Genomic DNA, 26703 nt, shown 5'->3' on the forward strand with positions numbered 1-26703 from the left:
TGAAGTGAACAGTTCAACTTTGTAAAACAACATTACCACCAGACACTTCCTTGTGTTTTCATTCATCTGTGTTTAGGACTAGATTCACAGTGGGTTCACAGCAAGCTTTGGGATTATAGTAATGCACTTACATGTCTAATGAACTGGTGCTAGGCCAGGGACTGTCCTAACAGCTAATCTAACAGGGTTTATGTATCCTCACTTTATGGACATCAAATACAGCTCTGAAATTACATAACACCTTCCTGTTCTGAATAAAGATCAGACTGCAGAAGAATTAAATTTTTATTTTTTCAGAGTGACTATTATTTTAAATTGTGGAAAAATAACAATAATAAATGTTGTATTGTATGCATGCATCTGTAGGCCTATACTGTAATATTCATGTTTTATGTAGGCTACGTATTAAAATGGAGTCAAATAATTAAATAGTTAATATCTAAATAAAGTCGTTTTGACTAACATATTATTATATAATAAATCTGTCGACTAATTTTTATTCATGTGCATGATGAATCAACGTTTAATTAAAATGTATTAGTGCTTCCTCCAAACGATGGCAAATAGGCGACTACATTACCCATAATGCATAATTTGTTCTAATGACGCGACACTTATTGCACTCTAATGTCTCGCAGTACCATTTTTATATTAATTTACTGGTTAACTTTAACTAGCAACGTAAAATCTCTATAATAACGTTAATTAAATTACAGGTTATAGACAAAGATTATTTTAGAAAGCCAAAATAGGCCACAAGTTTTGACCAATGGAAAAGGAAGAACATTTCCTTTCAGCCAATGATGATGCGGCTTATTGAGAATGTTGACGCACCAGCGACCAGCGATGAGAAAAAGCAACTATGCGTCTTTTATTCAGAAAATAACATACGTTTTGTTTTTATACACAAAAGCAATAATAGCCAGCCTCTTCAAACCATCCCACGACGTTTAATCGCATTAAAGGTAAGACTGGAAACGAGAAAAAAAGTCGATGTTTGTAGCGTACCAAGGGGCATTTTAGGGTCGTTTGTCAACGCACTCCTGTTCTGGAGGGGGCCTGTGTGCGCTTGACATGATGGGGGGCCGCAAGGGGTAGCACAGTCAGATTTGCATTGTCCTCAATGCGTCGTCGCACTAGATTGAGAAACCTTGTGTTACAGTGTCACGAACGTTAAACATGTGGGAATGCTTTAGTCACTTTGTTTGTTTCGCTCCAGGTCCTTAGATTGTTGACATACGTCAAAATAATGTGTTTTTCCTAAAGTTAAAGAGTGCATGTCACCAACGCCACATACAAGTTGAACTATGTGAGGTGTTTAAACTATTTGTATAGAAAATATAAAATATAATTTAGTATAAGCATTGCAAACCGTTTTATATTATATTTTTCTTTTGTATAAATTCAGGTGTATTTTAACATTTGTAGAACCTTCAGTGGGGTCCAAAAGACCACTTTTAAAATGCTTTGTTCTGATTTAATACGAAATAATGTATTATTTTTATTTACATGATGAAACATTATTATGAAGTATCATGAATCTTTACATTTTGTTTAAATGACAGCATGCACTTGAGACTGCATGGATGGACTCTGCAAGTTTGAAGCCTTAGTTATCTCTTCATGTTATTCCACCATGATTTGAGGACAGTGTTGCCAGATTGGAAATGTCCAAGTATTGTACCAGAGCCTCAAAATTATGGTATTTGGAAGAAAATTATCCTACACAAGTCAAATCTATCGTACACAAATCAAATCAACAGATAGATCAATAGTATCAGAAGTATAAGTATAAAAAGTATAGAAGCCTTATGATTGCAATGACCATTTGAAGTGTCACAAAATGTGGAAATTATCATACATTATGGGATTTTTTCATTCTTGATCATTCAGAGGTCAAAATTATGGTACAAATACGATAATTATCATACATCTGGCAACACTGTTTGAGGATATTATAAATAGCATCTTTATTATATCCGAGATATTGCATATACCATGGGGCTGTTGAGTGCTTTATTCTGATTGGTTGATAAATGTTCCATGGGTATGCATTATTATTTTGATAAAAGCACACCTAACCTGTCAAATGTCTTAGCAATGTGCCGCATTAACACCTTGGGTGTGCAATGTGCATTATTTCTCTGGTCTGTCTTCAGTAATTCCTTAAATATTCTATTCTGCATTCATCTCTTCTTTCTTCTAAATATGTTAGAACAGTGCATTAATACTGCATTAACTGTTTTTTTAGCATTGAAAGTAGAAGTTTTTGCTGGATACAGCAAACATGAAGAGGAAAATAATTTCACCCCACCAGTCAAAAGTAAAGAATGTCATCATCACAAAAACACAGCCGACACAAGAGACAATGACATCTCCTAAGCCAGTGGACAGTGATTCTTCACAAGAGAAGATGCATCTAAGAATATCCCAAAGTGATAGCTGCTTCTTAAAGTTCTTGAATGAAGACCGCCAGAAGATGCCATCATTCTGTGACACAACTGTCACGGTCAGTGGAATGATGTATAATGCCCACAAGGTGGTTTTGGCTTTTGGCAGTAACTATTTTCATGCCAGATTTAGCGAAAATCCTGAAATGCACCAAGTTACCATTGATAACATGGAAGGATCCATCTTTGGGCACTTGCTTAACTTTCTATACACTTCTGAATTTGAGGTTTTGGAAAACCAGATCCCTGCTTTGGCTAAAGCTGCCTGCTTTCTGGATATGATAGAAGCTGTAAATCTTTTAGCAAAGTGGGAGACACCAGCTCATGTTCATGAAGAAAGTGATGTCCAGCAGGTTCCACAGAAGACCACAGATGTTCAAAAAGATGTCCAAAGTTCAGTCGTTGCACAGTGCTCTTTTTGCAGTCGCTCTTTCCGCTACAGAAAGTCTTTGGAGAATCACCTGGCCAAGAGACATAGTGCTGAGGAAGATCAAAATACGGTGATCACTACCCGAAGATCTGCCCGTCAAAGAAAGACACCGGTTAAATTTGAGAACCAGGAAAATGAAAATAATCACATGCTGCAAGGAAACCCCAGTGAAAAAACAACAAAGGATGATGCAGCCACTTTTGAGGACGAGGAGGAAGAGGATGATGAAAGTGAAGAAGAGCCACAGAATGAGCAGGGAGGACAAAGCAGTAAGGAAGTCAGAGAAGAACCATCAGCCTTTGAAGTCGAGGATGCCGAGTGTGAAGATGCAAGTGAGAAGCAAGGGGAGGAACCAACGGCTGAACTCAGTAAGACTGTGGACCAAGTTGATCCCCAAAAAGAAGCAGAACCAGGATCCAGCAATGTTGTTGAAAAGCAAAGTCAAGTGACGGAAATCACCAGTCACGTCTTTCCAGAAGGACTGGCTCCTGTCATGATTGACAGCGCTAATAAAAAGACTCTTAAGTGTCCCAAATGTGACAAGACCTTTGATCGCATAGGTGAGAATTGTATAGAAAAGCTAACAGATGTTACCCTAACTAACAATATTTTTTGTCAACTCTGTCCAGATATCTCTGTATGAGTCATTTATTTGTTTTTTTATTCACTTTGTAGGTAAATATGAGAGTCACACCAGAGTGCACACTGGAGAAAAGCCTTTTCAGTGTGACATCTGTTTTCAGTGCTACTCCACCAAATCAAACCTCACTGTGCACAAGAAGAAACACGAAGGTGATGCGCCCGTCCAGAAAAAAGACCACAAATGTCCCTTCTGTAACAAGCTTCATGCCAGCAGGAAGACTCTCGGCAGGCATGTGAAGAGGTGAGAGGATTTTACAAAACCTGTCAAGAAAAGGGCAAATATTTTTAGACTGTGACATCACGCATTAAGACAATTAAGCACCCACTCCCCACTTACCATTTGTAAAAAACATTAGTATAAAACCCCCTGTTCTTCATTACAGTTGAGTGAAACATAATCATTTTTTGTTTATTAGCTTACACCCAGGATATCCAAGATGTGGGTGACTTTGTTTCTTCAGTAGAACGCAAATGTAGATTTTTAACAGTTTCAGTCTGTCAGTCATATAATGCATGTCAATGGTAACAAAATCTGTGAAAGTAAAAAAAAACATGCACACACAAATCCAAATTAAACCCTGCGGCTTGTGATGATACACTGATGTCCTAAGACACAAAATGATCAGAACAAAACCGAACAGTATTTATATAATTTTTTAACTCTAATACACCCCTATGTCCAATGGCAATGAGCTCGTGCACATCATCTTCTTGTTCTTTTAAGTTTTATGGTGGATGGCAATTATGACTTATCAGGTGCATATTGCCTACCTACTGTATGCACCTGATAAGTCATGATTGCGATCCACCATAAAACTCAAAAGAACAAGAAAAGAATACACATAAAAATTTGATTTTAAGATGAACCATCCCTTTAAGTTAAATTTAAAGTTACCCTGTTGTCAATAATTTTATCACTTAAAACTTATTTTTGAGCATCATAGTAGCATATGTAAACGTTTTTCCTGCGACAGTAATTTCTTCATGCTTTATTATAGCTTAAATGTAACTACAACCTTGCCTCATTTAGTTTATGTGGATCTATTAATATTAGGGCTGTCAAAATTAACGCGTTAATAAGGCCCTTGGTCCAGCCTATAGTTGGATATATTAGGACGCAGCCTTACTGTGACCCGTGCTGTCTAAGTTAGTCAGATGTTTTCATAAAAATAAGAGCAATAAGCTCTCGTCTAGCAAATCCAATGCTCTAAATAGTCATTAAACATCTAAAATGATTTATTTGTACGTTTTCTGAGAGGTGAACCGTCATAAATTATCTAATGCAAAGATGGGTCTCCATCTGCGTATTTTCGTTTCGCTTTTAAAGCATGCAGAAATTTATGATTGACTATGAAATTGATTATGATTTAAATTTATTTTGACAAGAATTCATGCAGGTAGGACCTATAATCTGTTATATCTGAAGTGAATGTTTGGTTAACTGTGGAAAAATATATGGTGTGTATATAGATCCTTGCATTATAGTAGATCTTAAAGTTGTCCGTCTCAAGGTCAATCAAACAAAAAGAAAGTTTAAAATATACTGATATTGTTTTTGACTTTGTGTGTGCTAAATCTATTTATGAAATCTATTATTTTAAGGTGTGGATGTGGTAATTTTGTGGTAATTTGGGATTTTTCTCAAAATTTCCTTTGCTGACTCTGTCAGCTTCAAACAGGTTGAAGATTCAAACAAGTCATGCATTGTTTTGAATTTTTTTTTTAATAGAGAATGTCAATAAAACACAAATTTTATAAAATTGCTCATTCCAACTTAATTTGTCAGCACAGCTCACAAATGATGCAGCAGCAAATAGAAATGGAAAAAGAAAAGGGTCTTCTGAAAGGAAAATTCATATACAAAACTATGGCTGATGGTTCTGTTGACAATGTTAACAGGCTGGTGTAACATAAATTTGCATAAAGCATCTATATTTGTCCTCACCCATGTTGATTAGAATATAAAAAAAATGAAAATTGTTAAATTAAGGTAAATTTAGACAAAATAAAATGTAAGATTAATTTGCGATTAATCATGAGTTAACTCATGAAATCATGCGATTAATCTAGATTAAATATTTTAATCTATTGACAGCCCTAATGAATATGCAAATTAGTCCCCACCTCTACTTAATCGCACAGCTCGGATCATATTTATGCCAAAAAAATTCGCTCTCTACTCTTTCGCACCACCTCGGGCCTTAGATATACACCGCGTTCCAAATTATAATGCACATGCTATTTTGTTTCTTTTTCCAATACAGTCAGTAAGTTTAGAAATTTTATTTTAACCCTCAACACCTATAATTCCTTACATTTATATAGCGCTTTTCTCAGTACTCAAAGCGCTTTACATATGAAAGGGTGAATCTCCTCAACCACCACCAATAAATGACATGCCATGGTTTGTCTAAAAGCATACTAAAAACACCACATAGACGTACAACAACAACAAAATTATTTTCACCATGGGGACTTTAAATAGAAACGTCTAATGAGCATCACAACTAGGAATAATGGGAATTGCAAAGATAAACTTCCGAACTTTATTTGTTGGGGATGTGCATACCCATAACAATGATAAATTTCTCTGTGGTCTTTCTTTTCTTAAAAATGTCATAGTTTATAACATCTTTTAATGGGCTGATCATTCAAATAGTGTGCTGTTGTTAAATCTTTGCTGATAAAATATTTTCCTGCCTATCAGTATGAGAAATAATTAAAACTCATGTTTCTGCTAATAGATTTCATCCTGACCACCTGCAGGAGTTTCTTACTCAAAAGAAGAAGAAGAGTGAAGGCTGGAAATGTGATGTGAGTGATCTTCCTCGCTATTTTTTACAATCACTTTAAGTACATAGGTCAAAGGTTGCTTTGGATAAAGCATCTGCCGAATGCATAACTGTAAATGAGTAAATTATAATTTTTTAACCATCAGTCTAACAAAAAATCTTATGCATTCACCTTTAATAAGAAAAACATTCTAGATGAAATGCATAGACATTCAGGTTTTATCTAAAGCTGATGCTGGATTTATGTTTGACTGGCAGTATCATTTGTTTTGTAGATCTGCCACAAGTCTTTCACTCGTCGCCCCCATCTGGAGGAACACATGATTTTACATTCACAGGACAAGCCTTTCAAGTGTGCCTACTGTGACGACTACTTTAAGTCACGGTTTGCTCGCTTGAAACATCAAGAAAAGTTTCATTTAGGTACAGATGATTTAATACTGTCTGCGGCTAAAATCCATGGTTGTTTAACTTTGAGCATTCAACATTTTTAGTTCAAAAGAAATGTTTTGGGTTCAGTACAGATGAATGCAATGTTACACAAATTTAAAGTTGTTGAAATGTTTCATTCTTATCATGACCATGTAAAACTGGTCAATCTGGATTTTTAGAAAGCTTCTGTTTACGTAAAGAAAGTCCACATATAGAAATTATGTAAGCAACTTGCTTCACACGTGCAAGTAAATGATGAGTAAATGATGACAAGAGTTTTCATTTTTGGGTGAACTATCCCTTTAACAACATAGCCTTAACAAATGAGGAAGCATTAAACATTTAGTCAAAGAAGTCAACTATAAGCATAGTCAATATGTTTACTGTGTTGTAAACATACAGCACAGTAAAACAGTAAACATATTGACTATGCTTATTGTTGACTTCTTTGACTAAATGTTAAATGCTTCCTCATTTGTTATGTCGCTTTGGATAAAACCGTCTGCTAAATGAATTAAGGTCAAGTATTATGAGCATTGTATTATATGCCATAAATGCTATTCATAGAGTTTAATTTTAAACCCAGAATATTGCGTTAATAAAAATGTGATTCTGTAGGGCCCTTCCCTTGTGAGATCTGTGGTCGACAGTTTAATGACACCGGCAACCGTAAACGTCACATTGAGTGTACACATGGTGGGAAGAGAAAGTGGACCTGCTATCTATGTGGCAAATCCGTTCGTGAGAGGTAAAAAGTTAAAATTTCGATATTATTAAAACTTCATGCAAATTTGATTTGATGTAAATTAGTCTGCAAATTGGATCTATTCAAATACAAGCTTTTCTTTTATTTGTTTTTAGGACAACTCTTAGAGAGCATATGAGGATTCACAGTGGGGAGAAACCTCACCTGTGCAGCATCTGTGGACAGAGCTTTCGTCATGGGAGCTCCTACAGGTCTGTGAGGCTTTCAAGCCATCGTATTACCATCAGAAAAGACATCTTTAAAAGAATAAACTGTTGAAGAAGAAATTACTAGGTTAGGTCTGAATAACTTTTTGGTGGGTTTCATACTCAAACGGAAATGTATTTTCATGTACCAATAAACAGTAATAAGATTTGCTAATAGCGGATCAAACTTGAACCTAATTTTGTTTGGCTAATCTTTATTAGACTGTTTTTGCTAAAATATTACTTAAAGGCGGGGTGCACGATATTTGAAAAACAATTTGGAAAAGGAAGTCTGCCGAGTACCATAACACACTTGTAGCCAATCTGCAGTAATGATCGTGTCTACTTACCAACATTGTTGCCTGGTTGCGTATGTGTGGGGCGGGTCTATCAAAAGAAGATCAATATAGTATTGGGGTAGGGGCGTGTTTGTTTAGGTGATTTCAAATGTCAACATTGGCTTTCAGAGATCATGCACCCCGCCTTTAAAAGTCAATATGAAATAAAAAACATGTAAGGGATTGGTGACATCAGCAGATTATGAAAGGTGTTTTAGAGGCAGACTACGCATTTACATTTGTGTATTATGTGTCACTTTCAGGCTACATCTTCGAGTTCACCATGATGACAAGCGCTATGAATGTGACGAATGCGGCAAATCATTCATTCGCCATGATCATTTGAAGAAACACAAAAAAATTCACACAGGTATGTTTTTAGAATCAAGAAAAGGTTCAAATGAACTGCAGATTGCAAGTTCAGTCAAAAGTTTTGTTTTAAAACTTGCTATTTACATATGCAGCTTATAATGCAGCAACTTAAAGGATTAGTCAATTTTCTTTAAAAAAATCCAGATAATTTACTCACCACCATGTCATACAAAAAGTTGATGTCTTTCTTTGCTCAGTTGAGAAAAATTATGTTTTTTGACGAAAATATTCCAGGATTTTTCTCATTTTAATGGACTTCAATGGACCCCAACACTTAACAGTTTTAATACAGTTTAAAATGGCAGTTTCAAAGGACTCATAAGGGTCTTATCTATCGAAACAATTAATATATTAAATTAAAATTTAAAATATGCACTTTTAAACCACAACTGCTCGTCTTTCTTCGGCTGTTGGACGAGCCAGCGCGACCTCACGTAATTGCGTAATGACATGGAAAGGTCAAGTGTTACATATATGAAACGCACATTTGCGGACCATTTTAAACAATAAACTGACACAAAGACATTAATTCGTATCATTCCACATACAACAACGTCGGAACGGTCCTCTTTCTCCACACTTATAAACACTGGGGCGTAGTTTTGCATACGTCATCTGTGACCTTTTGACGTGATGAAGTATTACGTGAGGTTGTGCTGGCGTGTCACACGACCGGAGAAAGACGAGAAGTTGTGGTTTAAAAGAGCATTTTTTTTTCTTGCCAAAAATGAAAATCGTTTTGCTAGAAAAGACCCTTATGCCTTGTTTGGAGTCCTTTAAAATTGCAATTTCAAACTGCATTAAAACTGTCAAGTGTTGGGGTCCATTAAAATGAGAAAAATCCTGGAATGTTTTCCTCAAAAAACATAATTTCTTCTCGACTGAACAAAGAAAGACATCAATATTTTGGATGAGATGGTGGTGAGTAAATTATTTGGATTTTTTTAAGAAAATGGACTAATCCTTTAACTGAAGTTAAACTTTAAAAGCAGAGTCAAGTCAAAACCAGTCCAGACCAATACGAGAACTTAAATCCCAACTTAAAACCAAGACTTAAATCCCAACCAAGACTTTTTATAATAAAATTCTTTTTTTTTCATGTTTATGAAGTAGAGAGCATGTATGATAATAGTCATATAACATGTTTTGTTTAGAGGAGAGGGCCCATCAATGTGAGGAATGTGGAAAATGTTTCCGCCGGGCTGATCACCTGACCGTCCATTATAAAAGTATTCACCTGGGAGAAAAGATCTGGAGAAGGCATGTTAACATTTACAATTTTTAAATCCACATTTTCAAGACTCTCTGTAAATTCACTATTTATGTAATGCTCACAGTGTGATTCATGATCATTTACTCATCATTTTTCAGGTACAAAGCAGTAGTGCATCAGTGTCAGGTATGCAAGAAAGAGTTCAGGGGCAAGACCAACCTCATGTCGCATTTAAGAACGCATTCAGGTACAGTACATCAAAACTTTAAACCTCAAATGTGTAATTACAGCAGCACTAGTGGCAACAAAAGGAACTGCAGTCTTTTTGTAAATGGGCGCTTTTGGGTTGGTTTGGGTGGGGCTACCTGTTTGACCTAAACAAATATGTGTTTTAGCCTCACTTTTAATATGCAAAAATATTCCTCAGTACTCCATCATGCTTTTACAAACAAACACAATGTATTTCTCCATTGACATTTGGGTCTCCTCAGGTGAGAAACCCCATCGCTGCATGATCTGTAACCAGACCTTCCGCATCAAGAAGACTTTGACCAAACACATGGTCATCCACTCAGACGTGCGCCCATTCAACTGCCCACACTGCAGTGCCACCTTCAAGCGCAAGGACAAGCTCAAGTACCACGTCGACCATGTGCACAGCGCCCGCATGCTAGACCAGCAGCAACAAAACCTGACTCCAGCCTCTCCTAGCAAACTTCCCGAGCCCCTGCCTCCAAACGAAACACCCAAAGCATACCACAACACCGCTAAGACTGTGCTGCAGAGTGTATCGGTTGATGTATGTGTTCCTGTAACGCTGGTTCCTGTGCAGATGACCGAAGTAGCTGATCTGGCAGTGCACGGGGTGCCACATGGTGTCCTTCCAGCTGTGAGCCAGCAGCAGCAGACTGGATACCAGCCAGCTACTGATTTAGTTTTCTTAGAAAAGTACACACTGACACCTCAGCCGACTAATATAGTGCACCCAGTGAGGCCGGATCAGATGCTGGACCATAGAGAGCAGTCATACTTGGGCACCCTACTGGGTCTGGACTCGGCTACATCTGTGCAAAACATGGCTAATGCTGAGCACACCCATTAATGGAACTAGTGTCACACAATCAGTGCTAACACATGAACTTTTTATTCCTTTCTTATTTATATTTTCAAAACATTTACTTCGGGCAGCAGTTAGTGATGGATTTTAAAGGAGCAAAAAAGAAAACGTGTCGTTTTTACATATCTCCATGTTGTTCTTGACTGTGCAAACACACTTAAAAACTTGCAGCTATTGTCCATGAAATGACTGTGACCACATCTATCAACCTCAAAAGAGCACAAAAAAAAACACCATGAAAGTGGGTTATATAAACTGTTATATTTTGTGTTCTTAAGGCATATAATACTTTAAAGGAAAACACCACCGTTTTTCAATATTTTATTATGTTCTTACCTCAACTTAGACAAATTTATACAAACCTATCTTTTTTCAGTGCGTTCACTTAATCTTTGTACAGCGTGTCGTGAATGTGTTAGCATTTAGCCTAACCCCATTCATTCCTTAGGATCCAAACAGGGATGAATTTAGAAGCCACTAAACACTTCCATGTTTTCCCTATTTAAAGACTGTTACATGAGTAGTTACATAAGTATGGTGGCACAAAATAAAACGTGGTGATTTTTTAAGTGGATAAAAAAAGAGAACTATATTGTATGGGGGAAGAGCACTTAGTTTGCAGCACTTTGACGATGGCGCACAGTAACAACATCACTCCTGACTACTCCTCCTCTCGCTCAAACTTAGTCAATATTACTGCGCCCGAGGTCGAATGCTAACACATTCACGACGTGCTGTACAAAGATTAGGTATATGAAAAAAGGTATGTATTAATCAATCTAAGATTAGGTAAGAACATAGTTAAAACACAGTAAAATGCTGAATGAATTTTAATACAGTCTGCAAATGTTAAAATATCTCTGATTCTAACCATCCTTTTGTGGTCCTTATATCTGAAAGAGGGAAATTTATGTGCAGTGCTGGTTTATAAGTGTTCAATTTTTAATCGTCTCAAATAACCCACAACCTAAAACCCAAATTAATCCCCTCCCTCTTGTTTGTGTCCCTGTAAATAAAACTGAATAGAAAGCTAGGTATTTTATTCTTTTCCAGGCTTTTTTTGGTTCGCTGTGTATTCCATGTTTTAACCCTTTAAATTTGATCTTTGGAGATTCTTTTAGGATGTTTACTATCAACCAATATTTAATTTTATACACAACTTTTTAAATAGTATTAATGGCACTCAACGGGCGTTTTCAAACGAAAGGCTGCGTCCTTCGAAGGGCGCATTTGTAGACTGCATACGTCATAAAAATTGTCTTATTTAACAATATTAACCCTTATAAAGTTTACTATTATACTAAGTTAATCGTAAATTGTTGTAATAAGCTTCTGATTTACGAATGTAATGCTCAGTTAACTGAAATATACCAACCTGCATGTCCTCCGCAGTGAGCAGCCTTCCGTTAGAGAAACCGCCAATCAGTTCAGAAAAACTAGCATGTTCCACTTCATGCGGTACTGTGCAGACCGATGCAGCGTATGACATCAAAGTCCCGCGAGAATTATTCGACAACAGCTTTCTATTCGCGATACTTTGATGTCATACGCTGATCGTTTGCGCAGTGACGCAAAAAGAACACACCTAAATACTTGAGTAACGCTGCCCCCTTCTGGTAAAATACCAGATGTTAGTTAAGCCAGTACATTATTTGATTGTTAAATACACCTTATACATAAGAAGTAGGATTGCATTAAAATATCGTCAATGGGATCATTTTCAAATGAGAAAAAAGTAACGGATTAGGCTTTTATAACCTTTTAACTAGCGGCCCATGTCATTCTCACATAAGTTATTTGGTATGGCATTCATCATAAAGGAAAAGCCTTGAGTTTATAAATTGAGTTAAGCTTGTAATAGTATGTTGTGTATTTTATAATTTAACAGATACGTTTTCTCTAGTCTTATGTAAACTTTTTGTCAATTTTGAGGTTTAAAAAAAATCATATATGCTTATAGACATTTACTTGTTAGCTTGAGCTGATTATTTTGATATATATATATATATATATATATATATAGTGTCTGTGCTGAAGAACCATCCTCTAGTTTTTAAATCCAATTGCCCCTAAACAACAGTGACACATACCATTCAGTATTTGACAGATGGTCTTTGTGGGCTCTAAATTGTTGATGACATTCAGGGTGGCTGGTGAACCTTATTAGCAAACAAATAATGGAAGCAGATGTGGACAGACACACAAACGCAGAAACATCTGGATTCCAGATTAAAGCTGAGACTTCGAAACAGATTCAAAACACACACACATTTGTATGCCAATCCTGTCACAATAAAACTATATTTATAAATTAAAAAAAGAAATCTCCTCAGCATGGTACTTCAAAATTCTCCCAATACAATATTGCTGACAAACACTGAAAAATATATTCCCAGTAAAAACTATGTCCATGAACAATGTAATATCTGCACAAGAAAGTTAAGAGAGTAAAAAATTTTAAATGGCAAAAAAGAACCTAATACACACTAAAACAGGGCAGAGGACAAAAGAAATTGCGCTTTGAAAATTGATATTTACGTCCTTGGTTGGACTACATTCATCCTCACACCCATATAGTGTTTTGTAACTAAATCCCAATGAATTATTGCTTTTTCCCTCAAAATCTGTCTCTTTTTTTGCCCAGAAGACGACATATTTACATTTCCTCCAACAATACATGTCCAATAATGTCTATTTTGAGGTGATTTTGTAAAATGTCTGTTTTTGTATGCTTTTGTTTTAAGTATACTAATTTCTAAGACCCAAGTAATGTTTTTGGGGGGCTCACAAGCTGCTGATCTTTTTACCTCAGCACTAATCCTAATTCTAATTGGTTGCACTAGTAGGCCACGGTTTTTGTTATCCATAAGGCAAAACAGTTTGGGCACTTCTGCTCTAAACAGTCGCATAAAGTCACATGATGTCAACAAAGAACTCCCCGTTGGCTGTGTTGCACGAGCGGCGAGAGCCGGTGAGTTCAGGGGGAATGTTGCCGAGGTGACGGCCGGATGGGGATCCCGGGGCACCTCGTGTCGATCCCTGCTTAAGGCTGTAGCTGTGAGATCGTGAGCTTCGCACGCTGCCCTCACTCGGAGGTGCTGCCGAGCGTTCGCTGGGCGCTCGTTCCCTGCGAAAATCGAAGTCGTGTACTTCACCCAGTTGGCTTCCCCCTCCCACCCTGAAGTCTCCGGCTGCTGTCTTTCCCTCATTTCTGCTCCAGCTGCAGTTTGAACCACTGCTCCCTATAAACGATAACATAAGCTGTAACTTCAAAAGCCAAGAAACATTCGTAATGACTTCAAATTGTATGAACAGAAAACCTACCATGTTAACATGGGTATGTTGAATTGTTAGGTTATAGCAATAGTATTAAAGGAATATTCCATTTTCTTAAAAGAAAAATCCAGATAATTTTCTCACCACCATGTCATCCAAAATGTTGATGTCTTTCTTTGTTCAGTCGAGAAGAAATTATGTTTTTTGAGGAAAACATTGCAGGATTTTTCTCATTTTAATGGACTTTAATAGAGCCCAACATTTAATACTTAACTCAACACGTAACAGTTTTTTTCAACGGAGTTTCAAAGGACTATAAATGATCCCAAACAAGGCATAAGGGTCTTATCTAGCGAAACGATTGTCATTTTTGACAAGAAAAATAACAAATATACACTTTTAAAGCACAACTTCTCGTTTAAATCTGGTCGTGATGCGCCAACGTGACCCCACGCAATACGTCATGACGTCAAGAGGTCACAGAGGACGAACGCGAAACTCCGCCCCAGTGTTTACAAGTGTTGAGAACGAGGATTGTCCTACACTGTTGTATGTCAACTGATACCAATTAATGTCTTTGTGTCAGTTTATTGTTTACAATGGTCCGCAAATGTGCGTTTTATATATGTAACACGTGACCTCCCTACGTCACTACGCATTTACGTTAGGTCGCGCTGGACCGGATTTAGACGAGAAGTTGTGCTTTAAAAGTGTATATTTGTTATTTTTATTGTCAAAAATGACAATCGTTTTGCTAGATAAGACCCTTATGCCTTGTTTGGGATCGTTTATAGTCTTTTGAAACTCCGTTGAAAAAAACTGTTACGTGTTGAGTTAAGTGTTAATTGTTGGGCTCTATTAAAGTCCATTAAAATGAGAAAAATCCTGCAATGTTTTCCTCAAAAAACATAATTTCTTCTCGACTGAACAAAGAAAGACATCAACATTTTGGATGACATGGTGGTGAGTAAATTATCTGGATTTTTCTTTTAAGAAAATGGAATATTCCTTTAAGGGTTAAGTCTCTCTTACCTTCACTGTGCTGGCTGCCTGCACTGCCTCCACCTGCTTCACAAAAGCTATGAGCTGGATCCGGTTGAGATTGGGATGGTGGATAATGATAAGGAAAGGCTGTGGGCCAAGGAGCTTCAGTGGGATGAAGCAATGGAGCCAGAGTGTCCTGATCAGACGCCCCACTGGACCCATCATGGTCCTGGAGAGAGAGGTGTGCCATATCTGAAACGAAAGTCAGGAGAAGTGTCAGCACAACAAAAAATAACATTTAAACAGTCTCTCATTTATGCGACATGTGTGTATATTCTGTGCAATGGAGTGTATAGTGATGGTAACAGAGATGACAAAGCCCAGAACTTGGCTTTTAGTGGGCAGAGAAAATATAAACATACTGGGCTGTGAGCAGTTGGCTTTGCTCTGTATATTGTGTCCGATTTTCAAACATGACTTTGCTAAACATAGCTCCTTAAATATTTATATAGCAACGTAATCGAAGAGAAAAAGACCTTTCTGTCATTTGTTTACATTGGCCTGTATGAACCAGGTGGTGATCATAAATTCAACAACTGGAATATAATTACTCAAATCTAAATAGTGGATTAAAATACCTCGCTAACTTGGCGAAGGAATGCAATTTGTTAAATTCAAATATACAATGCTCAAGTATCAAGTGTAATCGTTATTCCCTAAAATTTGTAACTTAACTTTTGGCAGATGCATTTATCCAAAGCTACTTAAAGTCCTAAACATTTGTTTAATTCAGGTGCTACCCGGGAAACAACCCCATAAGTGCTAGTTTAGCTAAAATGTCTAACTTACTGCCAGAAAGATCTCCAAAGATGTAGTAGCACTGTTCGGAGAAAGTGATTTTGTTGACAGTGTGGCGGATGAAGCCGGCCTTTAGCAGGTTGCTGGCGTACTTGCGTGCTTCACGGCGATCTGCAAAGCCCTCCACATGATGAAACAGCCAGTCGACCACATCAGAGCCTATACGGCAACATACTTAAGTTATACACCTGATGATGCAGCTATTAATACATATTCTCCAACACAAATAACTCAAAAGAAATTTGTTTAAAACAAAAGGAGTTAATATCAAACAAACTGTATTGACCTATAAAAGCATTGGCTATAGTAATCTTCAGCCACATCCTGTCTCGAACCTCCAGACCTGAGTCTAAACAGGCCATTGCTTTTGCAACTGTTGCCATGTCGCTGTGGACGGACAGGTGGTAGTCATCAAATCCTGCCAGGTGAAGAAAAATAGTTAGGATCAGACTGGGACTGAACTTTCATGTAGGTAAAGGTTATATTGGGTACCGTATTTTCCGCACTACAAGTCGCAATTTTTTCATAGTTTGGCTGGTCCGGCAACTTCCAGTCAGGTGCGACTTGTAAATCAGTTAGAATTATATTTGACACATATTAACCAAGAGACAACATTACCGTCTACAGCCGCGAAAGTCTGTTATATGCTGCTCTTGTATTTATGTAATTCAATGGATTCAGTGATGTGGATTGACGAGCCTGCCAACGTGATGATCATTGGCTTGTTCTGTTCATTTAGCCTATTCAGCTTTCCAGGTATGTTCTATATGCTATTGTGTATCGTGTAAATAACTGATAATCTTACGTTAACGTACGGACATCTATTCAGCCTGCTGTTCTGTGTGCTATTGTTCAGTTGAATAACTTGGCTTTCCAGATTAAATGTCTGTTCTTCGGCTTGGATTTTGTGAAATAATTTTCTAAATAAATGCGACGTGTAGTCCATTGCGACTTTTCGTCTTCATGACGCACTTTTTTTGATTTCCGGAGCGACTTATAGTCTGGAAAATACAGTAACTATATTTTTATGTACAAAAAATCTGAGTAATCCTTGACTACACAATTGCAATATGTGACGTTTGCTATAGCAAGTACTTGTAATAAAGTTTTGTGCAGTTGTATGTTTGGAGAGCCGGTGTCTTACTCTCTGTCTCTGGGATGGAGCTGGAGATAGAGGAGCTAGTGGAGGTGACGGTGCTCATGGAAGGGCTCATGCCATAGGGCGGGTAGACACCCGTCATGGCTGCTGTATGGGACACCCAGGCTGCAGGGTCAATAGGCCGGATGGGCTCACCTGGGAAAGAAGGCAACCAGTAAAGGTCAAAAAAGCTGCTTCAAACCACTTAAGTAGAAAACAATGAGATATATGTTTTGTCTCCTGATTGCAGAATAATTGTGACCCTTGATCACAAAATCTGTCATAAGGGTACATTTTTGGAAATTAAGATTTATAGATCATCTGAAAGGTAAATAAATAAGCTTTCCAATGATGTATGTTTAGTATGTTAGAATAAGAAAACATTTGGCCGAGATAAAACTATTTGAAAATCTGGAATCTGGGGGTGCAAAAAAAAAAAATCAAAATATTATGAAAATCAACTTTTAAGTCGTCCAAAATAAGTCCTTAGCATCTGCTTCGACCCACAAAGATAAAGTTTTGATATATTTGCAGTGATAAATTTACAAAATATCTTCATGATCTTTACTTAAAGGGGACAGATCACAAAAAACTGACTTTTCCATGTTTAAGTGCTATAACTGGGTCCCCACTGCTTTTGTCAACCTAGGAAATGTGAAAAGATCAACCCAGTAACTTAGTTTTGGTAAACCGTTCTCAGCAAGCATATGAAAAAATAGATAATTGAAGTTTGGCTCCCACTGTGATGTCAGAAGGGGATAATACCACCCTTTAATCTGCACTATCCAACCATGGCACTGCCATTTAGTGCAGAGATCAGCTCATTTGCAAAAGCGGCAATTTTAACATGCTATAATAAATTACCTGTATGCTATTTTGAGCTAAAACTTCACGTACATACTCTGGGGACACCGAAGATTTATTTGACATCTTAAAGACTTGTGACATGTCCCCTTTAATATCCTTATGATTTTTGGCATAAAAGAAAAATCTATGATTTTGACCCATTACAATGTATTTTTGGCTTTTGCTTCAAATAAACCTATGCTAATACTGGTTTTGTGGTCCAGGTTCACAATTAGTAACACTTTTACCATACAGTTTCATATTTCACATTGGTATCATGGTGTTAAGGTGCATATGTGTCTGTAAACGAGTGTGCGGGTGCTAAAAATCAAAACCCACTCCTGGGCAAAGCAAAGCAGCTGTTAGGGTTTGGGTCCCAGCATTTGGCCACAGTGAGTGAAACAGGCCTGCAAACGATAACAGAAGCAAAGTTAACACACACGTTACAGTTGTTGATGCTTAACATGCAATATGAAAAACCTGCACCACTCAAAAAAGAGAATAAGAACATAAAGTGACTCACCCGGGCTTATGCACGATCTCCCTCAGCACTCGTACGGCGTCGTCGTTGCACATGTTTTCAAAGTTAATGTCATTGACCTGTGAGAGGAAATGATAATCTGACCTGACACAACCACATATACAAAAATCCCAATCATTTGGAGAGTTCCTTCTGCTGAAGTGAACACGTCATCATCTCGCCCTCACCTGCAGAAGCATGTCACCGGGTTCAATCCGCCCGTCGGCCGCCACTGCTCCGCCCTTCATTATGGAACCGATGTAGATGCCTCCATCACCTCGCTCATTACTCTGACCCACTATACTGATGCCTAGAAAGTTGTATTTTTCTGAAAAAGACAAAGTGAGAGAAAGTTCAACATAAACCAAGCCCACTAAATATGTGTGTGACATTTTTTTATTTATAGATAAAAATACAGTTGTAAGCCTAGATGTTGGGAAATAATCCAATGAAGCTGTGCGCTGTCTACAGGTACACAGATGAACATTTGTGTCCTTTTTATCTTGTAATGAAGCATTCATAATAGAATATTGTGAATAATTTCACTTTAATTAAACACAACATAAATAGAAACCATATAATGCAGACTTACCCATATTTAAAGTGACAGTGATGATATTAAGTGACATGGTGGAATCAGTAATGCTACTGAAAGATGAAGACTAAATAACAAAGACAGAAAAAGACAAAGTCAGTTTTAAAAATATTACATATTTTACTGATCTATTTAAATGACTGTTTCTAATGTCTCACTCTCTCCATTTGTTGGGCTTTGGGTCTGCGTCTCCGTCTGCGATGTCGCCTTATGAGCCGAGAAGAGCCACTTTGCTCTGTCACGCTGCTGAAACTGAGGAACACATATGATAAAATGTAAATAACATGAACTTCCTATGTCATTAGGTTGGAAGACATGAAGTAATGACATGATTAAAGAATAAGAGAAGCAATAAGTAAGACAATGACAGATCCAAACATTCAATAACCATTAACAGCACCAAAAATTATCAGATCAAAAGATAATGCCCAAAAACATCTAATAAAAACCTTATTTAACAGTTGTGGCATGTTTTAAGAGGTTTCCGGAGCTGTTTGTGAACGAATGCTGCGAGACTCACCGGCTGGTGGATCCGTCATCCGAGTCAAAACAGCTGCTTGATTCCAGTTCACTGCTCATGAGGGACGAACGGCTGTCACCGATGTCATAACCTCCCAGATCCATTCCTCTGCCGCTCCGTGAGTATCCGTTCTGTCTTCCCCCTACACACATATGAATGATCATTAATTTTCAACTCCACTGGTTGCACAACTAATTGCATAATAATACTGTTGGCAGAAATAAAAAGTCTGTCCAATCCCTCAAAGCAGGATATTTCTGAAGAACTGAGTTTTTAAGTATTTTTAGGAGTGCAAGGGGTGCATGCCTGTGCAAACTCACTGCCACGTTGATGTGGTGTTTTGGATGGTTGCCAGGGCATTGCTCTGCGGTTACCAAGATGTTTTGTTCGATTTTAGGCACAATGCTATGCAATTGCTGCGTGACTGTTCACTGGACCAAGGGAGTCCATCCCTAAGTATTTATTATACTTTTCCCCTCGGTTTGACTTGGGTTCCTCTTAATGTGTGACTTTTTTGCTTGTGTTATCGTCCAATACGCAAACGTCAAATCGTTTAATAGCAGCACGGCTCTCTTCAAGAAACTGTATGATTTGAGGTACTGTTTATGTCAGTAACACAAAGTGCATGTGATGATTTATGCAAAGTTTAAAGGAAAACACCATCGTTTTTTTTATATTTTACTATGTTCTTACCTCAAATTAGATTAATTAATACATCCCTATCTTTTTTCAATGTGTACATTTAATCTTTGTACAGCGTATCGTGAACGTGTTAGCATTTAGCCTAGCCCCATTCATTCCTTAGGATCCTTCTGGCGTAGTAACATCATCACTCCTGACTACTCCCCCTCTCGCTCAAACTTCTGTCAATATTTCTGCGCGTTGAGGTCAAAGTGCTGCACACTAAGTGCTCTTCCGCCATACAATATAGTTCTCATTTTTTATCCTCTTAAAAAAATTGCCACGTTTTATTTTGTGCCACCATACTTACTCATGTAACAGTCTTTAAATAGGGAAAACATGGAAGTGTTTGGTGGCTTATAAATTCATCCCTGTTTGGATCCTAAGGTATGAATGGGGCTAGGCTAAATGCTAACACATTCATGACTCGCTGTACAAAGATTAATGCACGCATTGAAAAAAGATAGATATGTATCAGTTTGTCTAAGTTGAGGTAAGAACATAGTAAAATATTGAAAAACTGTGGTGTTTTCCTTTAATACATTTCAACAAATTGTTACACTGTCTGTGTAAGGGTTTAAGCTAATTTTGAGATTAGAAGCATCAAAGTTTGATTTCACTCATTGATTTCAATCTTTGACATAGAGTAAGACTATGTCAATATATATTAAAGACATCAAGGGTATGTTTTTACAAAATAATTTTACAAATGATTAATCCCAATCTAACGATGCATTCAGGCTTTACGCTTTATTAGTAAATGCAATCTCTAGGAATCAAACCCATGATCCTGGCATTGCTAGCAATAGTAATACTGACTACTGCAAAACACCACAGTAAACACCACAACATTTCACTAACGTAAACGTGGCAGATCACCAAGGCAGAGAAAGACGGTGAGACGTACCTGAATGTTCATGTGAGTGTTTCCTGCGTGACCGGTCTCTCTCTCTCCTGTGCGACACCACTGAATCGGTCTCGGTCTCATCATCCACACCATGCCGGCTGCCTGCAGCCTTTGGACTATGCGAGAAGGTTAAAGATCACAAAAACGAGTTAAAAATTTTACTGCTGTTTTGTGAATATATAATCATTCATAGAACCCAATGAATTGCTTACTGAAAGGATGGTGGTCTTGAATCCCCAATGCCTTGGCTTCTCTCGTAAGACGGCGGCCGGTCAGACTGGCTCTCTACAACCGAACATCCATCTGAGTGGGAGCCATCTGATGACACGAGCTATTGACACACAGAAGAACACACATCTGTAAATAACAGTAACCAGATGTGGATGGCTATACATAAACAAATACGTGAGTAAAATTTGAGGTCTGCACTTATAACATTCGTTCCTCTAGAGTTAAGCCACACCCCAGTTCAAACTTAAAGGGACACCCCACTTTTTTAAAAAATATGCTCAATATCCAGCTCTCCTAGAGTTAAACATTTGATTTTTACCATTTTGGAATCTATTCAGCTAATCTCCGGGTCTGGCGCTACCACTTTTAACATAGCTTAGCATAATCAATTGAATCTGATTAGACCATTAGCATTGCACACAAACATAACGAAAGTGTTTTGATATTTTTCCTATTTAAACTTGACTATTCTGGAGTTACATGGTGTACTAAGACTGACCAAAAATTAAAAGTTGCAATTTTCTAGGCAGATATGACTAGGAACTATACTCTCATTCTGGCATAATAATCAGGGACTTTGCTGCCGTAACATGGCTGCAGCAGGCGCAATGATATTACACAGTGCCCGAAAGTAGTCCCCTGCTATTTAAAGTAACCAAGGGGACTATTTTCAGCTGCTGCGTAATATCATTGCCATATCTGCCTAGAAAATCGCAAATTTTAATTTTCCGTCAGTCTTATTACACGATGTAACTACAGAAGAGTCAAGTTTTAAATAGGAAAAATATCAAAACTCTTTGGTTTTATTTTTTTAGCACGATGCTAATGGTCTAATCAGAATCAATGGATTATGCTAAGCTATGCTAGAAGTGGTACCGCCAAACCCGGAGATAAGCTAAATGTATTCCAAAACTGTAAAAATCTAATGTTTAAGTCTAAGGGTGCACTACACGGAGTACTAAAGAAACGCCTACTAGACTTTTTCTAAACTCTTATGGTTTTCTGCGAGGACACCGGAAAACCAAAGAGTAGTTTATCACACAAATTATGGACACGTTCCCCTAATGTTTGACAAGCAGAAAATTTTCAAATTCTCTTGTTTACAATTTTTATCATTTAAAACTTATGTTCCTTTCTGTGACATGTTCTGCTTGAAATATATTGAGCTACATTTCTTGTGCTTTAACTATGCCTAACACAAGGATGCTCATACAGTTTTTTGGTGCCACTGTATTCCTTCAACCTATCAGAATCCTCTTTTTTGCACTATATAAAAATGCCAAATACCCAAACTGTTTCGAAACATTGCTTCAAGATAGTGAGAACTTTGAATAAGATTACATGAGCCACAATGTGTCTAGCTGACAATATGTTACACTGAGTATTGGCATTCTTAAACATTCCCGTTCTCCGAATGTCATGGGGATGTTAAATAGTATGACCAACACCAATCTGCAAAACAAGTTAATCTAATCTTCTGTTCAGGAAGGAAACAGAAAGCCCATCAGTAACTATCCCACCAAATGCCAATGTATTAATCTGAGTGCAAATGTATGTGTGCTCCTGTAAGAACTGAATAAGATGTTCAATCTGGCTGCATTTCATTTAAATATAAATGAGCTCTCATAAACCAGATTTTTCCAACTCTGGGGGGGAACTTTAAGTAGTCATGACAGGCAGCCCATTGAAACACAGAAATAAAGCAGCGGCGGCACTCAAGAATGGGGCGAATTAAAAGGCTGATTTATTATGCAGGGAACACAGGGGAATTTGGGTGCAGAGCCGGACAATATGTGCGTTTCTGTTCTCACCCAGCAAATCACACGGCCGTTGTAACAGGGAAGCTTTGCATTGTCATCTGTGATTTCCTCCTTGACCACCCTAGAGAAAAACAAGAAAGCAAGAGATGAATTAGTCAGGTCAATTCCACAATTACAGCTCATGTCGATATGGGAATAAATTAGAATACATAAATAAGACAATGCTATTACATGAAAGAAAGGAATGGTTGGATCAGGGAAGCGTAAATCAGATAAGCATGTGCACACATGTGTCCACAGAACACACAAAGGTCTAAACCGATGGTGAATTCGCAGGATGAGATCCTAAAGTCATAAATTTTGTTGTTACAGCAGTAAAAAAATTCCAACAAGGCTTTGTAAAAGACGTTTGTTTCAAACGATCGAAAAAAGAGAGTTTAAAGCGACACTTCAACATTTAAATGAATACACGAGGTCTTACATTTTAGGTCACCATTACTTAAACTAAATCACAGAACTATGGTTTTAATATGGTAAAAAATGTATTTGAAAAGGTCCAGCGGTGCACAAATATTTGTTGTAAACGTACACTGCATGAGTAACGGAGAAAACTATTTGCAAAATGCAATTCAGCTATAAAAAATAGGTGTAGTACAGCAAGTTACACCCCACGACTTCCCAAAAGTAATTAACATAAACTACTACCTTATACAAACTAAAGAATCAAAATAACTTTAAGTTGTAACGATGCTATAAAAGCTGTCCATATTGCTTTAAATACCCCAGTTTGATACAGCAATTCATTCAAATCTTCAATTCATTGCAAAAATCTCTAATGGTATTTAAAAACGTGAATGGCAAGCTCTTTGACAGAGAGGTAAAACATCAATTGACACATTCAGTTGAGCTATTCGCTTACATATGGCACAAATCTGAGCTGCTTGTCTTTCATAGACTCAAATCATTATGCTTTTAATGAACTTTTGAGACAGGGTTTAAGGGAGGCAAAGGGGACGATCAAACTACAACATATTTCATTGGGGAAGGTTGTAAAGCTGCCAGTGTTGAAGCGATCAGGGCATTCCACAGTGACTGCCTGCAGTTGTTCCAAGTCAACATTCTTTCTCCTAATGCAACAGACAGACAGGACAAGAACACCAGGCAACAATGTTACTTATTTATTCACAAGCTACGGCTCGGGTTTAATTAAAGATAAACGTAACACTGACTCTATAACGTCTTTCATTGACAAAAAGGAAAAATCAGGCTACTTGGTGATTAACAGATGGGATCACATACAATAGCAACCTACCTTTTATGAAAGTATAGCAATGCGAATGTATAATCCGGACCTATATATTGCAAATGTTTTTAAGCTTTTTTTCAGACCACACTTAGATAGCCTCAGGTCCACCAGTCCCAAAACAATTTCTCAGCAAAACTTTCATTTACAACTTTAACAACCAGTCCATTAGTACCATAAAGGGACAGTTAACCCAAAATAAATTGTCATTATTTACTGACCCTCGTTTATTTGAAACCCCAATGCCTTTGTTCTTCAGAACCATTTTTTTTTTCAGAACACATTCTCTGTGCCTGAACTGTTGTTTAGCATTTTTTAGGATGTTTACTTTAAAATAATGTGTAACAACTGAAACAACAGCAAAATTTAAAGCAAAAAATTAAAGAAGTAGATTTCTCTAGGACACTTGAAAATACAAGTCGATTGAAGTTATTTTCTGGTTCCTATGGGAGTGGATGGTGACAGAAGAGTTCACATCAAAAACAATGCTTAATTTTTTTTTTTTTTTAAAGACTTTGGGGGTTTGAACGACATGAGGGTGAGTAAATAATTTTTGGGAGAACTATCCCTTAAAATAATGTTAATTTGCAATGCATTGAAAAGCATTTTTACTATATAGAAAGATTTATGCAGATTTGTTAAATGTGCAGGATCTTCTAGGACCTTGTGTATATTGTAATAATGTTTGTTAATGCTATTGATTACAGTTAATAAAAGTGTCACAGTGAAGCAGTTCCGCTGTGACAGACAAAAGTAAATTTGCCTGAAATATGACAGACGTGTTACCATAACACGTTTTAGTTGTCTACAAGTATGTTTATGGTGACTTTTAACTGAAGGCCTAAAGACGAGGTCAAAGAGTTCGTGGAGGGGCTCCACATTGCATTTTGTCTAGATTGAAAGGTTGGGAAAAGTGTGATTATCCCTAATAAAAATACCACGTCATAATTACAGTTTTAAAACCGTTAACTAATTTAAAAAACTAATTCGGGGGAATCATCGGTTGTGGGGACATATGGCCAAGAAACTGCGCATGCGCAAACCACATTTGAGCACATTCGAAGCGATTGTCTGCTGTACTACTTCTTTGATATGCTCGAATTATATGGTGGGAGATGACTCAAAGTCTTACGTTAAATTGTTTAGTTTCGGCGATACTCGCTCGTAAATGTTTAGAGGCGGAGGAGGTTTGTGAAAGGGAAAAAGAAAAACTTTAGGAACCAGATCTAATCACAATAAGCGTAAAGAAAACCACCGATTGTTTTTTGTGTAGTCATGGTAATTTACGCTGACGACGACGAGGAAATTTACGAAGACACTAACCAACTCCAGAAATGATACTTGTGGTCTCCAACCATAATCAAACTAACTAACTACACCCAGGCTTGTGCCGTCAGGCCAAAAGCCATATTTGAGAGTAATCCAATCTTAAAATGGATGCCGTCGATAATTTAACAGGATCCAACTTTCACCTCTGCTGAACCTCGTTCCCACGCTTCACATTTGACTCGTTTCACACACAAGAGCCAACAACACAACTTATAAGCGACATTATATCGGTCTGTGAACGATCATGGCAGTTGATTAGTAATCCCAAACAAGGGAAGAAAACGTGCGACTGGCTGGAATTTTACGTAAACCCTTTCAATGCGTGCACAAGTACAAAGAAAAACTGACGTGCAAAACGCTCACCCAAAGTCATCGTCCATAGATTTAAAGAAAAACTTGTAGTTTGGTTTCTTGAGCGCATTTTTTAGGTCCAAAAGGGTCACCCTTTCGGCAGGGATGGGCAGTTTGACCAGGTATGGAGTTTCCTGGTCGTCGAGATGGTAGATAACTTTAGTCTCCCCCATTGCAGACCGCTGGGGAGAAGTGAACGGTGGTCATCCAGCGCACGGGTTCCCCAAATGCCCCTCCAGAATTGGGTTCCAGTCGCTTTCACCCGCCAGTTGACTTTTTTGTTTATCCCTTTCTTTCTTTGCTCGCCTTCCTTCGGACTTCCCAGGAATCTTCTGTATCAGCGCAAATATTCCATTTAGTGACGCGTTTCCAAGGTGATTATCGGCCCATACTATTATTTTACTGTATTCCGCCTCAGGAGAACGTAGAATGATGAGTTAAACGTGTGATTATAAAGATTATTTCGGACGGGAATGCCCTGGTTTCTCGGAGAGCTTGCCTGGTCTCCTTACGGAGGGTTTTGTGTAGCTTTCATTGAAGCATACTACCCGGGGAAACGTGCTCCTTCTAGTGGAGAGGGGTGGTAGGTGTGAAAAAGGTTAATATGTGGGGGGAATTGGACAAGTTACTGATGCCAGCTTTCCCAAGACGTTATTATGCGTCTTTT

The 26703-nt window shown here is 37.6% G+C and overlaps 2 protein-coding genes across 2 annotated transcripts; one reads left to right on the top strand and one right to left on the bottom strand.

Annotated features, from left to right (window-relative positions):
- The first annotated feature begins 808 nt into the window (after positions 1 to 808).
- zbtb41 (zinc finger and BTB domain containing 41) lies at positions 809 to 12689 on the top strand. The gene is made up of 11 exons (XM_065268528.2): positions 809 to 965; positions 2252 to 3440; positions 3556 to 3763; positions 6267 to 6336; positions 6590 to 6737; positions 7365 to 7494; positions 7608 to 7703; positions 8299 to 8405; positions 9562 to 9667; positions 9779 to 9867; positions 10112 to 12689. Exons 2-11 carry the CDS (start codon positions 2288 to 2290, stop codon positions 10720 to 10722), a joined length of 2718 nt encoding a protein of 905 aa, XP_065124600.1. The 5' UTR covers positions 809 to 965; positions 2252 to 2287; the 3' UTR covers positions 10723 to 12689.
- A 330-nt stretch (positions 12690 to 13019) lies between these two features.
- dvl3a (dishevelled segment polarity protein 3a) lies at positions 13020 to 26607 on the bottom strand. The gene is made up of 15 exons (XM_065268536.2): positions 26049 to 26607; positions 23105 to 23174; positions 21275 to 21393; positions 21063 to 21178; positions 19475 to 19616; positions 19113 to 19206; positions 18952 to 19021; positions 18548 to 18687; positions 18363 to 18439; positions 18179 to 18246; positions 17000 to 17149; positions 16142 to 16273; positions 15847 to 16014; positions 15046 to 15249; positions 13020 to 13979 (listed from the first exon to the last, which is right to left on the bottom strand). Exons 1-15 carry the CDS (start codon positions 26207 to 26209, stop codon positions 13651 to 13653), a joined length of 2040 nt encoding a protein of 679 aa, XP_065124608.1. The 5' UTR covers positions 26210 to 26607; the 3' UTR covers positions 13020 to 13650.
- Between the last annotated feature and the right edge of the window lie 96 nt (positions 26608 to 26703).

The sequence above is a fragment of the Paramisgurnus dabryanus genome, chromosome 6 (assembly GCF_030506205.2).
Source record: "Paramisgurnus dabryanus chromosome 6, PD_genome_1.1, whole genome shotgun sequence".
In the NCBI taxonomy this organism is placed as follows: domain Eukaryota; kingdom Metazoa; phylum Chordata; class Actinopteri; order Cypriniformes; family Cobitidae; genus Paramisgurnus; species Paramisgurnus dabryanus.

What these genes read in the sequence shown, in the direction of transcription:
- zbtb41 (XM_065268528.2), top strand. Translation starts at nt 2,288, where the DNA reads ATGAAGAGGAAAATAATTTCACCCCACCAGTCAAAAGTAAAGAATGTC. An exon ending in GGCAAATCCGTTCGTGAGAG is followed by an intron (nt 7,495 to 7,607) that starts GTAAAAAGTTAA and finishes ATTTGTTTTTAG; the next exon opens with GACAACTCTTAGAGAGCATA. An exon ending in GCATTTAAGAACGCATTCAG is followed by an intron (nt 9,868 to 10,111) that starts GTACAGTACATC and finishes GGGTCTCCTCAG; the next exon opens with GTGAGAAACCCCATCGCTGC.
- dvl3a (XM_065268536.2), bottom strand. Translation starts at nt 26,209, where the DNA reads ATGGGGGAGACTAAAGTTATCTACCATCTCGACGACCAGGAAACTCCA. An exon ending in CCGGTGACATGCTTCTGCAG is followed by an intron (nt 18,440 to 18,547) that starts GTGAGGGCGAGA and finishes TTCCTCTCACAG; the next exon opens with GTCAATGACATTAACTTTGA. An exon ending in CTGCTTTGCTTTGCCCAGGA is followed by an intron (nt 17,150 to 18,178) that starts GTGGGTTTTGAT and finishes CTTCTTTCCCAG; the next exon opens with GTGAGCCCATCCGGCCTATT.